The sequence below is a fragment of the Schistocerca gregaria genome, chromosome 1, assembly GCF_023897955.1.
Source record: "Schistocerca gregaria isolate iqSchGreg1 chromosome 1, iqSchGreg1.2, whole genome shotgun sequence".
NCBI lineage: Eukaryota > Metazoa > Arthropoda > Insecta > Orthoptera > Acrididae > Schistocerca > Schistocerca gregaria.
Genome location: NC_064920.1, coordinates 653,229,163 through 653,245,539, shown reverse-complemented (window position 1 = coordinate 653,245,539; position 16,377 = coordinate 653,229,163). Strand labels below are relative to the sequence as shown.

Genomic DNA, 16,377 nt, shown 5'->3' with positions numbered 1-16,377 from the left:
TATCCACACAATTATTGGTGATTAAAGGTTATAACAATTCCATTGTTGGAATATGCAATACCTGCCTTGTTCCTGTAACGGAGAACATTCACCATTCAAGAGAACCCTGCTATACGCTACCACATTCCTCGCAGTGGGTGTAATGTTTATATGGTACATGTAATTGGTTAAACAGAAAAATAAGAAATATACAGTTTTTTTTATTATTTCTCATGATTAAAATACTACTTACAAGTCCAGATGCTAAAAACCTTAGTTACATATGGAAAGAAAAAGCGGTGAATTAATATTTTGAAAATATGAATAAAGTTAAATTACTGTATTCCAGTCCTTGTATATTCTGATAATAGCATCATTTTCCAATTCTTTTGACTTTGTTCTTTTAGGTTAATGCAGTTAAATAATTTGTAGGTTTTGTTATAATACAAACTTCAAACACTGCTGTTATTCCTTTTATTTACCCACTCTGATAATTTCTGTCATGCTGTGTATTCTTTCTTGGCCTTATTTGGGCTAAATGCCTAGTTATGGGGGATCAACACACAATCTGAGTTGAAGTGCAGTCACATGCACAAGCCAAATCAACTTTGCCTTGAGAGGAGTTTAATTCCCCAAGCCCTGCAAGAAGTAGAATAGTTTATGTTTAAAGTTGTTCTCTGGGGGCATTTTGAAGATCAAGTTTCCAATTATTTTTCAGGGATGACCATATACTGCCAATATTATTAATCTTCTCTCCAGTCATTTTACACAATAGTGTAAAATGCTTACATACCTGGTTCATCATTTTCCTTTTCCTTTCCTGTACTCCTTTTAATATGAACAGATTTCCTTGTGGGAGTCTGTGTAGTTTCTTTTGAAACCACAGTGGTATCTGTCAAACAACAACAAAAACATATAAATCTAATGTCAAAATGTTTCCTCAGTCATTAAGAATGTTACTGAAGAAATCTAATAATTTGAAACTACTGATCACATGACAACAGCAGCCCTCAAAATTTCTTTTTTTTTTTAAAAAAAAGAACAGGTACACAATGTATTATAGAACTGCACTTCAGATATGAGCTGAGGGCATCACATCACACGAGACAGAAAGCAAGACTGGTTCTATAATAACACCACCATTGGCGTACTTAAATAAATATTCATTTGCTTCACGGTATTTTCACACAGTGAATGTAGTTTGGTGGAGGCACAGTGAAGACTTCTACCTATCAGCCTAGTAAACTGAGTGTAGTCTGCCTTGTCAGGGCAGCACCTTAAATGTGCAGCTCATCAGCTAGTCGAATGAATGCTACTACGCACTCTACTTATTGTACTAATCACCGAATTCCATCCTTCTGCTGCATCATACCTTGCACTTGTCTTCAATGTTCGGAAGTTGTTCTTGTTGCAGACTACAATCAAAAGACCGATTTGCTGTAGGTCTCCACACTAGTACATCAGGTTCAACCCTCTCCATCTCTGCCTATCTACTGAAACTGACCTCCATTTGAACATTCATACATTACTCAAGCTTTGGCCTCTCCCTGCAGCTTTTACTTACAACACTTCCTTCCATTAAGGAACTCTCTCTTCTTTAATGCCTCAGAATTTGTCCTATTAATAGAGTCCTCCTTTTAGTCAAGTTGTGCCATAAATTACCATTCTCCCCCAAATTTAATCTAGTACAGTGAGTCCCAAAGTGGTCTATATCAATCCTAACCTGCAAGGGGTCTATATCAGCGGGGGAGGGGGAAAAAGGTGGTGCATTAGACATAAATGGGCATCCACAAGAGTGGATTCCATGTAGGCAGGTCACAACCAAAATTACAAACTATTGTCACAGAGCTGAAGCTTGCTACTATTTATGCTACTATTTATGTCACTGTTTATCTCATTGGCTAAGAGAGAGGATGAGGGAACTTTAAATTTTTGCTCTCCCTCTAATAACACTCAACAGCCATTAATAATAATAATAATAATAATAATAAGCTACACTCCATAATGTACTGACCCCCCTTGGAGGAGTGGAAAGAGTATGGGGTGCTGCCCATGATGGGCCAGGAAACACTTCATCACCCATCAAAGATGTATTAATTTGCAACACAGCACAATACAAAAATCACTTTGCAGTGGATACATATGCAAGGTTTTATGCTACATTGTTGCAATTGCCAGGAACCAAACATCAACAAGCCAAAGTAGACCGACTTCTTCCAATCCACCACTAGGGAGCCCCTGTTCATCTCTCTACTGAAAGATTATAGTTCAGTATCAAAAAAGTTAAAGTGAATCCGTGTCATGTTTGGGAGTGCTTGAAGTAAGCAAATGAATTACTTTTTTTTTCAAATTTTCTTTTCATGTCATTGGGTAGATATGCGCCGATTATGACTTGAGGCTGAGAGGGTTATTTTGATTGCTATCTTATCATATTTAGCTTAATGTATGTCGACAGATAACTGGTACTAAACATGACAATCTAAACAGAAACAGAGACAGTACAGTGTTGTTTTTTTCAAGCTTGGGCTCACTATCGGATGAATATCATCTTAGAATGTATCACCCTGATAAAACAGATAAAGATCTGAAATATGTAATACAACTTCAAAGAGAGACCCACAATGGACAGTATGTTCGCTTTGAGGTCCAAAGAGACAGTGATTTGGTGGTATCTTACAATAACTTGCTACTTATAGCAAAATCTGCAAAACTGCATACTATCAGGGAGCAGTTAATTTTGCAAGCTAATTAAGAGGTTTTAGAAACTATTCTACACAAACCTACTTGTAATAGATTCAAAAGAATTCTTCTTAGTAACAATGCAATTCAAAGAACATATTCATGAAATGGGTTATGATACTGAAAGCATCTTGTGTAATTATCTGCAAATGACCATCTCTCCAAACAACTGGACGAGTAAACTTTACCTGGGAATGAAGCGTTATTAGTTGTATATGTTAGTCTTGTCAGTGTTTTGAAAGATTAATTCATGGAAAAAGCAATCCCTTTACCAAACATAATGTCAGGGGCAGTATATAGAGCACCTGCCATGTCTGGCAATTATCATGGATTGATAAGCCATGCACATGGGATATCAGTAACAGTGCCAGTCATTAACATCATTTACTCATTAAAAAATCTGAGCAGTAACTTGATGCAATCTTCAACTTGTAATTAATCTAGTAAGCAAAATTCGAAGCAGCATGTTGAATTCTAGGTCGCCTGTGTAGTTATGCGAAGAAAATTACACGAACTTTCATCAACTACTCTTTCACACTGCAGTACACGCTCTGTCAAGAGGCTATGTTTGACAAGATTGTTCTCACTTTTCAAAACTGCTTTAAAGATTTTGAATGTTAAAGATCCAATTTTAAAAGAAAATTTTAATCAAGTGGAAAACAGACATTTCTTATTTAACATATTTGCTTACTAAATTAAAAGAGCCACACTTGCAGTTACAACATGACAATCTATATTTGATAAAAACACAGTCCATCATTCCAGCTTTTCTTCTCAAACTTAAACAAATGAAGAAAATATTGGACAGTGTAATTTTTTCAGTTTCCCAATTTGTCAGAGAAACTGACAGGATGATGATTCATTCACCATTCAAATGTCTCTGACAGAGACTTTGAGACAAGGTTTGAGGACATTTTGACTATCGAAATACCACACTGGGTTATCAATGCATACAGAGCAGAGTAGGCACTAATAAAGAATTTACGATAAAGTTTGGGAAGGCATATTAGGAATTCAGGATTCAGGGGCTTGTTATTTATCCTTCATTATGAACAATCGCAGGAAAGTTTATGATAGCTTTCCCATTTTTGTTCAAAAAAGGGTTGGAAATCAGTGACTGAGGAGATGTTAGGTTAAACCTAACTGAGATGAAACCAAATGTTACATATTTGCTAATGAAGTATCAGGCTCAGTTCTCTCATTAAAAGCATTTATGTACTAATTGCAATATATATGCATTTTGTGTCATTTAAATTAATAAATATATAAAACTTAACATTTTATGTATTTCATTCAACACTTATGCATATGAAAGTGAGTAGTACTGTATCAGATGTCAAAATTACTTTCAAAGTTAATGAATTTGATTTGTAAAATCTCAATGTACAAAAGACAGGCAAAAATATTTGGGGATCTCTGATGTAGTACCTCCCTATGTATTTCCATGTAACCACTTAATCCTCAGAATTCTTCTGTAGCACCAAGTTTAAAAAGATTCCACTCTCCTTTGATCTTAGAAACTTAGTGTCCATGTTTCACTTTCATATAAGGTTATGCTCCAAACAAATAGCATCAAAAAAAGCTCCCTAAATTTTAAATTTATATTCTGTTCATCAGAAATGCCTTTCTGCCTACAGCCAGCCCACTTTTTATACCACATCTACTTTGACCATTCTCATTTAGTTTCTTGCTCAAATAGTAAAACTTGTCCGCTACTTTTAGTATAATTTCCTCATCCAACTCCCTCAACACCACCTGATTTAATTCGACTACATTCCACTACCCTTGTTTTACTTCTTTTGATGTTCATTTTATAATCTCTCTTCACAGCACTACCCATTCTGTTGAACTGCTATTCCAAGTCTTTTGTACAGACTGAATAACATTGAGGACAACCAATAACTCTGTCTCAACCCCCTGTCAGTCAATTTCCCTTTCACGTCCTGCAACCCTTGTAACTGCACTCCCTGTATTTTATCCCTGTTACCCACAAAACACATCCCTTCTACTTTTCAGGTATACCTTCTCCACTTTAATCTGATAGGTAGCATTTAATCATATCGTTCTGCCAGCTATGCACGGTTCTATACTCTTGCATTTGGCATCTAGTCATTGCTGATTAGACATTTTCTATCAATCTCATTTTTAGATATGTCTATTCCTTTTCACCTACTTCATTTTTAAATATTATTTTCTTGTCAATTAAGTTTAATACCTTCTGTGTTCTACAAGTATTTCTGCTAGACTTTGCCTTTTTTACCCATGTGATTCTCTGCTAGCTTCAAAATTTCACCTCTCAACTAACCAATCATCTTCAATAGCTTTCTTTCCTCTGTTGTAGTCCAAATTTGCACAATGATACAACAAACTCTCAACAACCACACAGTCTTTCATTTTGTGCAGGAAACACCTTTCGTCTGGATTTCGCACCTCGTTGAGAAGCGAGTGGCGAGCTGCCTATGGAATCCTGCTACCAGGTGCTGCAACACTGATGGCAAAGTGTGCTGCAAAACCCCAGACAACCACAGCAGTGTTCTGAATTTCCACATGTTGTGATCCAATGTTGCGCTATCTTGTTCACCTAAGTGACTCAAGGTGGGCCCTATCGCAAAAAACTGGGCAGAGCAAGTATAAATACTTGACACTCTGACGCTAGCAAACTTGTGCTTGAGCAATGCTGATGTCACGGCAAACCAGATGCGAGCCAAGGTCCAACGTGAGCCAAGCTGCTCCAATTGCATCTAGTAACATGATCAGCTAGCTGTGGCTCTACGAGTGCCTGCCCAGACTTGATGGTTCCAGGCTTTCCGGTAAGTGCCACTAATGGAGGACTACCTCTAGGGTATCTTCAGTAGGTCTCTATGTTTCCCAATGGTCCTGAGTGTGCTATGAAGAGATAGCAGCTGCTGCCTGGGATACTATGCAGGCCACCAACCTTTGTACAGGTGTCAACAGAATAATTGGTAACTGAGTTCTCGTGATTCTGTGTCCGTCATGGTGCTGGTAGTAGGCAACCCATCGTCAATCGCCATTCAGGGACGGAGATGACCATCCAGGCATTTAATGTTGCCTACACGCTCAACACCATTACGTATTTATCCAGATGCCACCTCTGCCTAAATTCCAACATTTTTGAAATTTCTTCAATTTAAATCTGTTGTCCATAACCAATAAATCATGGGCAGAGAACACATCTGCCCTGGAAATGTCCTACAGTTTAAAATCTTGTTTTGAAATACCTGCCCCACCATTATATCAGACCTTGTCCACATATACAGCTTCTTTCATTATTCTTAAACCAAGTGGTGGCAATGATTAAATTATTTACAGTGCAAAATTCCAGCAAGTAGCTTCCGCTTATTTCTATTTATCAGTCCGAGTTCTCTTCTTTTTCCTTTCATCAAATATCAGTCACCCATCACAAATTATTGTGTCCTTTAACTATATCAATTTCATTTACCTCATGATGCTTTCAACTGCAGAGCTAGTTGGCATTTAAGCTTGCCTTACCAGGGTGAAATTCCCTGATTTCCAGACAAGTTTTAGCATTTTTCCCTGAGAAATGTTGAGATCTCAAGGGTAAGTTAAGATGTAAGTTGACAATCTGTCTTTGCAGCTACGGTACAAGAAACAATAGTGCAAAGGAGGAAATATCTTTAAAAATCCTTGAAAGCAGATGGCGTTTCCTGATGTGAGCAAAAATCTGAAGTACTAACATCAACATCTTTCGTAATGAACTGTTTTTCGGTGGAGATAGCAAGCCAAATGATGTGTGTGTTTCATTAAGACCAGAAGGCACATTTAGTGACAAAAATATATATTTCCTTGGAGTCGCAAGGCAGATTTAAAATACCTTCACTGATTTCAGAAATAACCTCAGAAAAAAGTAGGCCCCTTGAAAGAAATGTACAAGGCGGAGAAGAATTGTGTGAACCAACACTGTAGGTGACTGCTAATAAAATGTTGGTTCTACTATGTTCATTATTGTAAATTATTACTCACTGTGTTGTATCTATTATTTTGTAGGTAATGTGTGATTTTTCTTTTGAGAAATATACAAGTATATAGCGTCCAAAGTGGCAGCGACTGACAATTTTCTTCTTCTTATTGTCCATACTTTCTTACATATAAATCACTTTTGAAGTGCTAAAATATGCTAGAACAAATAAAATACCCATAAAACACCACACTGTACAACATATTTGTGATGAGACAGTCACAATTCCTGAAATCCATCACCCATGCCTTTGGTATGCTGAGGAGCACTGCAGACCTGGCACTAAGGATAAACCATGAAAATCTGCTTCATTGAGCCACACACACACACACGGACACGACCTGCAGGCAGATTTGCGAGAATAGATCCAACGGACAGGGCTTGCACATTAGTGGGAACTGAATGGCTTCAGATCAGCAGGCTCGATCTATTACATATAGCCACAGAAATGGCCTCGGGTTGTGGCCCAATGTGGAAATCCAATCATGTGGCCAGCTATTCACGAGCCACAGACAGCATGTTCATGACAAGGGACCACAGTGATCTATCCATGCAACAGATAACATGGTCAAATACTCTGAGAATCAATCATAATAAGGATAGGTAGCAACTCACCATAAAGATATCTGCTGAGCCGCAGACAGGCACGAGAAAACACTATCACAAACACTCACAACTAAATTTTCAACCATAGCTTTTGTCAGAAAATGACACCACACACACATTCACACAATTACTCAGATACAACTAATGCAAACATGACCTCTGTCTCTGGCCGCTGCATCTACATTCACCGAAACTCAGATCCACATAAAGCACTCCTCATTCCTCCCTGCCTCTTGTTGGCAGCTGCTAGGCTAGTGGCAAGATGTTGTGGCAGCACTGACTGCAAGCTGAAGGGTGCGTTAGGAAGGAAAGAAGCAGCAGAAATGTGAGAGTGAGGAAGTGGCACACGTTCTCAGCTGCACACAGCCAGCGACGATGTATGACACTTCAGTAAACAAACAATTTTATCTACTGAGACGAAAATGAGATTTTTCCAGTTTTTTTAAAAGTTTTCCTGACCTTTCCCCAATTTCCCTGGTGTGTTTGAAATTCCCTGAACTCCAAAACATGTTGCAACCCAGGCTTCTGTGATGTGTGTTTGCTTTGTGTCTATCTTGGTTACAATAATGTGTTCACTATGCCATTTATGTGTGTATGTGTATTTCCATTTTCTTTTTGATTATTAGGACTATTCTTGCATTACCCGTACTTGATTTTGTGTTGGTAAACTCTTATGGACCTGAGCACAAGTCCCGTTCTTCCTGTCACTGATCTTCATTATTTTTGACTATATCTAACTTCAACATAATCCATTTCCTTTCTAACTCTCTAACCCAACTACCTTATGAAGGAATCTACAATTACCAATTTGAAGATTGCCAGTTTCTTTATCTGAATAGTCCACATGCAGAGGTTCAAGTAGGGGTGCCGCCATCATTAAGCCATACTGTAGAGTTGCAGAAACTCAGAGAACAGCTGTAGTTTCCCCTTGCTTTCAGCCACAAAGTACCAGCAAAGCAAGGTGATGTTTGCTAATGTTACAGGTCCAAGCCCAGCAACTACTGAATGGACTGCTCTTCAGAATTCAGGCGTTAGTATGGCATTTCCAGAGATATTTTTCTATTGCGTTTGCACCTGCATTACAACTATCCTTATCATTGAGACACTGCAGCTACCCACCTCATCAAGGTTCATGACGGTGACGGGTCTAAAATTTATGAGGAGAAATAATTATTAGTATTATCTGTCACTGTATACCAAATAATTTCTTCTAAACACATCCCATAATAGCTGCTGGTGCCCCATACAGAGACAGCAAAGGACTTGGAAGAGCAATTGAACGGGAATGGAGAGTGTCCTGAAAGGAGGATATAAGATGAACATCAACAAAAGCAAAACGAGGATAATGGAATGTAGTCGAATTAAGTCGGGTGATGCTGAGGGAATTAGATTAGGAAATGAGACACTTAAAGTAGTAAAGGAGTTTTGCTATTTGGGGAGCAAAATTACTGATGATGGTCGAAGTAGAGAGGATAGAAAATGTAGACTGGCAATGGCAAGGAAAGCGTTTCTAAAGAAGAGAAATTTGTTAACATCGAGTATAGATTTAAGTGTCAGGAAGTCATTGCTGAAAGTATTTGTATGGAGTGTAGCCATGTATGGAAGTGAAACATGGACGATAAATAGTTTGGACAAGAAGAGAATAGAAGCTTTCGAAATGTGGTGCTACAGAAGAATGCTGAAGATTAGATGGGTAGATCACATAACTAATGAGGAGGTATTGAATAGAATTGGGGAGAAGAGGAGCTTGTGGCACAACTTGACCAGAAGAAGGGATCGGTTGGTAGGACATGTTCTGAGGCATCAAGGGATCACCAATTTAGTATTGGAGGGCAATGTGGAGGGTAAAAATCTTAGAGGGAGACCAAGAGATGAATACACTAAGCAGATTCAGAAGGTTGTAGGTTGCAGTAGGTACTGGGATATGAAGAAGCTTGCACAGGATAGAGTAGCATGGAGAGCTGCATCAAACCAGTCTCAGGGCTGAAGACAACAACAACAGCCCCATACATTCTTCTTATCATCATAATAAACACCTATGAGGGAGGGAATTGAGAACAGTACAAATAACACTAAAGGATACTAGAATGTCTATTTTTGCTTGGATTAACTCTAAGCACATGGCACTGAATGCATATTTAAGATGTTCCTTCCCCTAATGCATTTGACAATCTGTGCGTTTCTGTTTTGTTTCATATTCTTGGCATTTTAAATGTTGGAGCACCAAAATGCTGTAAGAAAATATTCATCTTGAATACATATTTTCCCATTCAGCAAATAGCTGTTCTTCATGTGAGAGTTGGTCTCTTTCTAAAATATCAAGTCAGACTTAATAATAATATTCTTTGACAGCAATAAATGTATGTTTATGAAGAATCAATTGTAATACCTACCAAGAACACTAACTCTATATCATCGTGATACCAAAGCTGGTGCTTCTTTATTGAAATACTTCTGTGAAGCCTTAAAATTTGTAGAGAATGTGAATCAATGCAACAACAAGTTCCAAGGTTCTAGTCAGTGCACCGTTTCTGTTCTTTTAATGTGAAAATGATCTCAACAGCATCTGCCACAGACTATCAAATCAAACAGAGTGTACCAGTGTCATCTTTATCAGTTTCATGAGATGTTTACTTATGTAATTTTATAAATAAGTAAGAACACTCCTAGCAGATGTAATTCATTGCTGGTCATCTGTTGACATCTTAAGCTGTTGAATGTTCTGCTGGGTATCAGTACTGACCTTGTAGAATATTTCAACATGACAACATGACTCACCTGCGTCAGGTGCTACCTGAGAAAGCTAGTTGGGTGGAATCAATCCAATACTCCTACTGCCTCCACATACCCCCTGGTGATGACAATGATGTCAACAGATCACCAGGGAAAACTGAAGAATTACATCAAGAGACTATGTGAGGAGGAGGAGAAGTTCCAAAATATCAAGAAGTTGGACAAGCTTCGACAGCAGAAATGGAGAAAGCTGAGTTCCCACAGCTTCATGGTGGATGGAGACACAGTACCAGTTTTCACCCTGATCAAAAATGACATCTCCAGAGCAGCAAACGAAGTAAGACATCCAGCAAGCATGGCACTTGTTAGGGAAAGGATTCAAGGCATGTGCCACAAACTAGATTTAGGGGCCAGGGTGCTTTTACACCTTAACCTGTACATGACAGCCTCCCTAACACAAAGATTGGGACTGGGTTGACAGTGCCTCTTCATCCCTATCAGAGTGCATCAGGAAGAATGCCTAAGTGTGCCAGTCTGCAAAGTCTGACTGTATATGTAAGAAAGCACAGCACATGTAGGATACTCTCACTATGATTAACTTAAGTCCCAATCCGTTTGATGACACCACCTTGAAAGTACTCAGCAGGGTTCTCAACTTCACACCTATGCCTTCGAATGCGCCTATTTCAAGTTTCGTCAGTGCAGTGGAGCAAGTACTCAACACACTTCTACCATGTGTTGCAGACACAATCTGCTGGAAGACCTGAAAGGCAATAAAAAAGACAAAACTTCAAAAACTGAGCATTTCCAGAGACAAGAGTGGCCCTCAAGAAGCTACATTTAGAGAACAGCACTGTGCTTTTGTCAATGGACAAAGGGAACTCCATAGTCATTATTAACAAGACTGATTATAATGAGAAAATTCATCAACTTGTGGAGGACCAAGCTTACAGCTTTTTGGAATGTGAGCCTAACAACAGAGTGGACAAGAAAGGCAGAGCTCTCTTGAAGGCAACAGACATGTCAGATAAAGTCATTAAAGAATTATGATCCAGAGTGCTAGATCCACCTAGACTGCTGAATCTCCCGAAAGTGCACAAAGGGGTCATACCACTTCAGCCAACTGTCAGTAAAATTGGTGCATCACTGTATCCAGCAGCTACATATTTGAAGAAACTGCTGAGCCCATTGTGTATTCACTACATCCACAACTCTGAGGATTTCTTGCGATGTTTCAAGCAACTACATGTCACGGAATCCGATATAACTGTGAGTTCTGATGTGGTTTCCCTGTTTACCAAGTTACCACTGAAAGATTCACTGGGACTGAGAGCAGAGAACTTTGGCGATGCTTAGATGGACCTGTTTAGCCACATACTGACTGCAACATATTTTCTGTATAGGGGACATATAACGAGGAGACAGAAGGAATGGCCATGGACAGCACCCTTTCTCCATTGGTTGTCAATCTGTTATTGGACAAAATTGAGAATAAAACATTAGAGACAACTAGATACAAATCCACATTCTTCGTAAGAATAAGAACGTGAGCTGGCCTCATGGAAGTGAGAGGCTCCCTGAATTTATGAAACACTTAACTTGTACAATCCAAAGATAAAGTTCACCATGGAACTCTGAAAGGATCGTTGACTGCTGCTTCTCATGTACTGGTCAACAGGAGAGCAGATGAGTATGTTGGCTACAGTTTGTATAGCAAATCAACACACTAATTTATACCCACAAGCTAACAATTGTCGGCACCGATGCAGAAGAATGGAGTTCTAAAGACACTTGTCCGCAGGGCAGATACCTTGTTACACAAAGACAGTTTGACATCAGAAACAGAGCATCTATGCTCAGTCATCTGAAGAAATGGGTTGGAAGTCACACAGATTCAGAAAGTCATTCAACCAGCCACTCTGCTACATGACAAAGAAGAGCAAGATGAAGCAGAGACTAGTTTACCTACCCTATGCAAGATTATTTCCAGCAAGATAAATATAGGATTCTCGAGAAGTATAAGATACAATCTGTGTTCTCTCCACTTATCGAAATAGGGAGATTAATGGGAAATGTAGAAATGACTTCAGTTAACGAAAATCAGGAATCTGTTTATGCACAGTACCTGACAACTTCAGTTTTCTAATCCATACAATGATTTTGAAAGTTCCTTGTAGAAAAGAGAAATAGTATCATATTTCCTGACCACACCAGTTTGCTCATTTCTGTAGCTATTGTGTATCCCAGGGAGAGAGGTTTCCTCCAGACTGGAGGCCCAATTAGATAGTGATCTGGGCATAAGAGATAGGCTCACAGTCACGCGATTTCTCTCAGACGACCATTGCAGAGGAAATTGTACAAGTGCACTCAGCAAGCAGCACCTTCCTATATATGGGAGCAAGAGATGGCCAGTGAAAATGCCTCCATTATGCTCCTGGGTCAAAAGGCCTATTTAAGTACATAGCATTGACTGGACTTGATGAAATCAAAGTGTTAGCTGGCAACTTTTTCGTGGGGACGAAGTGGGCCCCCTGCGACAGTGTGTTTATTTTAAGTGGTAATCATTTCCAAATTCTGAAGTTAGTGGTCTTTTGTGATCAACGAGGTTACTTCTCCAACGCAGAAAGCCTACAATGCATTGTATAGTGGTCTCTGTGCACGGGTGTCCAGCTCTGCTTGGACACCTTTCTGTCTTCTCTCAACGAGTTTTGTGGACTAGTGAGAGTGGAATTGTTCAGAAAAAGAAGTCTCTCACCAGAGCTAGTTACCAGTGGTGTTGAAAAAAGTGTCTGCTCAGCTAAGATTCACCCCTCTATATCAACAGCTGCAGAACTAGAAGGGAAAGCTGAAAAGTAACACCTCCAAATTTATAAGAAAAACTCAAAAGGTCTTTTTCTTTCTTTCTTTTCTTTTTAAGTAAAACATACATTATTAATATTCTACGTCTGTACCCCTTGTGTCTTACATATCTGCAGAACCCGAGAGAAACACTGTGCTGTAATCAAGTTTCAAATTCGAAGTGTTTGTTTACACATGGGGGACCTTCCCCTTTAACATGACAATGCAAGACCACACGTGAGCACTATGACGTCTGCAACAATCTGGCACTTCTGTCATTGATCCTTCTTCATACAATCCCAAATTGGCCTCACCCGATTTTCATCTGTTTGCAAAACTTAGAGAAAACTTTCCAGGACTTCATTTTGATAGTGATGGAGCAGTGCAAGGAGAGATGAAGTTGTGGTTCCATCAACGAAGACAAAAATTCCAGTGATGGGTATCAACAAACTGGTCTCTTGTTGGGAGAAATGTGTTTGTCTCCAGGGTGACATGTTGAGAAATAAATTTATAGACACGCAGAATAAAGATGTAGACTCTTCTTAATGTTTTTCTCATATGAAAATCTTTACGAGTTTTCATGTAAAAAATTTGGAGGCATTTCTTTTCAGCACACCACGTAAATGGCATTGAATTTATACTGGTCTTAAATATTGATTGTTGTTTTAACTTCTGTTATGAGGAGTGCTGCTGGGACAAAATCACATCGACAAAACATTGATAACATACCTTCTAACATTCGGACAGGAACATTCCAGCCATGTCTAACTACAAGTGAAATTTAGACCAGAAATCAATCGTTGCTGCAACAGCCTACAGCTTGCTTCAAGATGAGAAGTCTTGACAACAGAAATTAAATTAGGCATCAATAAAACATTAATCTAACACTTCTTTAAGGATGTGCTAACTGGGTCTCATAAAATAAGACTGTTCATGTTTGGAAGAAAAGTTGTTTATAAAATCTATGGATTCAGTAATGCAGAAAGTGGAAAATCCATGGCAGTGTTGACCTCTACACCATGTATAATTTTCCTAACCTTATGGATGTAAGAAAATACAACTTCTACAGTGGGTATGCCGAAGCCTGTGGCTCGTGTTAAATGCTGAAATTATTGGCACGAGACCTATTGAAAGACACAAAACACTGTGGCACAGAGGAGAGACAACAGAGAAGAGCAGTGGGCAGATACAATGACGCACACGGCTCACTAAGCCTGATCATGACAAGTAATTTACACTGAAGCTTGAACATTAATTGAAACTACTTTCAACCTGCCCTCTGCAAAGTAAAACAAATAATGAAGGAGGATAAAAGACAGGGTTTTGCAGATGCATGCAGAATGTTACACTGCAGAGTAACCAATGAATGCAACTCAGCAGGCTGGCTATAGTCGAGTCATTGGAAGAAGAGTCCTGACAGTTGCAGTAGGCTGGGTGCAGCAGCTCCACTCGCCTACTACAACATCTTATGCTATGCAATTTTGTAAACATCTCTATGGCAACGTTGTTGGGGATATGTGAACAAACATTTTCCTGCGTGTATAGTGATGCACGAGATATGATGAGCAGAGTGCATTACACTCTGTGGAATATACGTGTTCCGTGTTTGTTGATGGGCAACATAATATATTTGTGTTGCGTAATGTATTAATATGTGTTGTGCGAATAAAGCAAAAGTTTATTCTGTCCATTAAATAGTTGTTCCTTGTCATTTAGTTGCGTTAATCTGCATAAACTACGACAAACATCTCAGTGTTGCCAGAGCTCTATTGTTTTCGCCTGCAGCCATTAACACTTCATGATTGAACGCTGGCAATAGTGTAGCCAGCTGTCAGAGATCAACTTACGCCGGCTCATCTATAGGTGCACCAATTAAGCCAGGCTCGCTCAGCATGTAATGCTACTGTCCAAAGTGCTGTGAGACAGTTAGTCTGATCTTTGTACCGAGACATTACGTTAAAATCTACATTTACATCTTAATAAGTCACATTAGTGTGTGTAGTGGAATTTACTTTGTGTATCACTCATTTAAAACCTCCCTGTTCCCCTCATAAGGAGTGAGTGCAGGAAGAATTTCTGCCAATAGAATAATCCTCTATACTTGCTCTAATGTATCTGCTTTTACTTTGGTGATAATTTCATGTTTACTGGTCGCCTCCTCTCGGAATATTTACTGCAAACTCCCCATGATGCATAATGCTCCTATTGCAGCATCAGCTCATGATACTTGATACACATCTCTAACAATTTCATTCTTACAAAAACAAATCCCCAAACAAGATACATCACCTCATGAAATTAACAGTATCACCTCTATTAATACTGTCTGATAAATGTACCAAGGAGATTAGCAATATTGAAGAATCTGTCTACAAATGTTAAACATCAAGAGATATGATGTCATAAACACTGAAATGCATGGGAAGAGAAGGGGATGGGGGAAGAAAATGCTGCATCATGAATGAAGTTTAAATACATTAGTTCTTCACTACTGAAACACTTCCACAGGGCAGGTCAACTGAAGGAAATCCTTGACACCTGGTAGTGCTTTTGACAGCTTTCAATGATGGAGCACACACAGCTGTAGGCAAAAAGAATAGCTGTATACAGAACTATGAAGAGGAGATGCCATAGAGACCTTTACAAAATGACATTGCTCAGTGTACACAAACTGTCTCGAATACTGTACTTAAAACCTTTGTAAGCTATGCATATTTTTTTTTCAATGTGACACTAAAAAGACAAGTCTTTTTTGTTTTCATTAGGGGCAATTACTTGCTTTTGGTTTTTTCTATGAGTAATTACCTCTACTTGTTTCCAGAAGAGTAGTGCACTTGCTCGTGAAAGGAAAAGGTCCCGAGTTCAAATAATAATAATAATAATAATAATAATAATAATAATAATAATAATAATTCCTCGTGGAGGCCCGGGAAAAGAATAGGCCTCCGGTATGTTCTGCCAGTCGTAAAAGGCGACGAAAAGAACAAACCGCTAATAGGGCTAATCCCCCTTTTAGTGTGATTAGTAGGTTCAGGAGACAACTAAAGAAGCCTCGAACAAGCACCGTCATGGTCGGGGACGACGCTTTAACCCTATGCCCGCCCACAATGGTAACGACACTGCTAGCCAACTGGAAAATGATTTAAATCCAAAGAGAGGTGTTTTGCAGGATATGCTTCCTGCAACCACCCTAGAAGGAAAATAAAGACAGAGGATGAGATGGTCAGATGAAGTTAATCGACACCTCGTGTTCTGTTATTACCAAGCAACAAACCTAGTAACCAACACAACTGGATACAGATCAAAAGTATACACAACATTTATTACCAGATACCCAGAATTAAAATTTTTAACAGAACAACGACTAGCTGATCAGATCCGTGTAATAATACAAAATAACATGATACCCCAGTCAGAATTAGAAAACATCAAACAACAAGTACAACAAATACTGTAACAAAATAATGTGCAATCAGAAGAAGAGG

General features: G+C 38.9%; 1 protein-coding gene across 1 annotated transcript in view; it reads right to left on the bottom strand.

Annotated features, from left to right (window-relative positions):
- The window catches only part of LOC126361189 (uncharacterized), a 156,788-nt gene that overhangs the window by 86,951 nt on the left and 53,460 nt on the right, over positions 1-16,377 (bottom strand). The window contains exon 8 of the mRNA XM_050007770.1: positions 773-871. Within this exon, the coding sequence (XP_049863727.1) occupies positions 773-871 (99 nt within the window). The remainder of the gene's footprint in view (positions 1-772; positions 872-16,377) is intronic.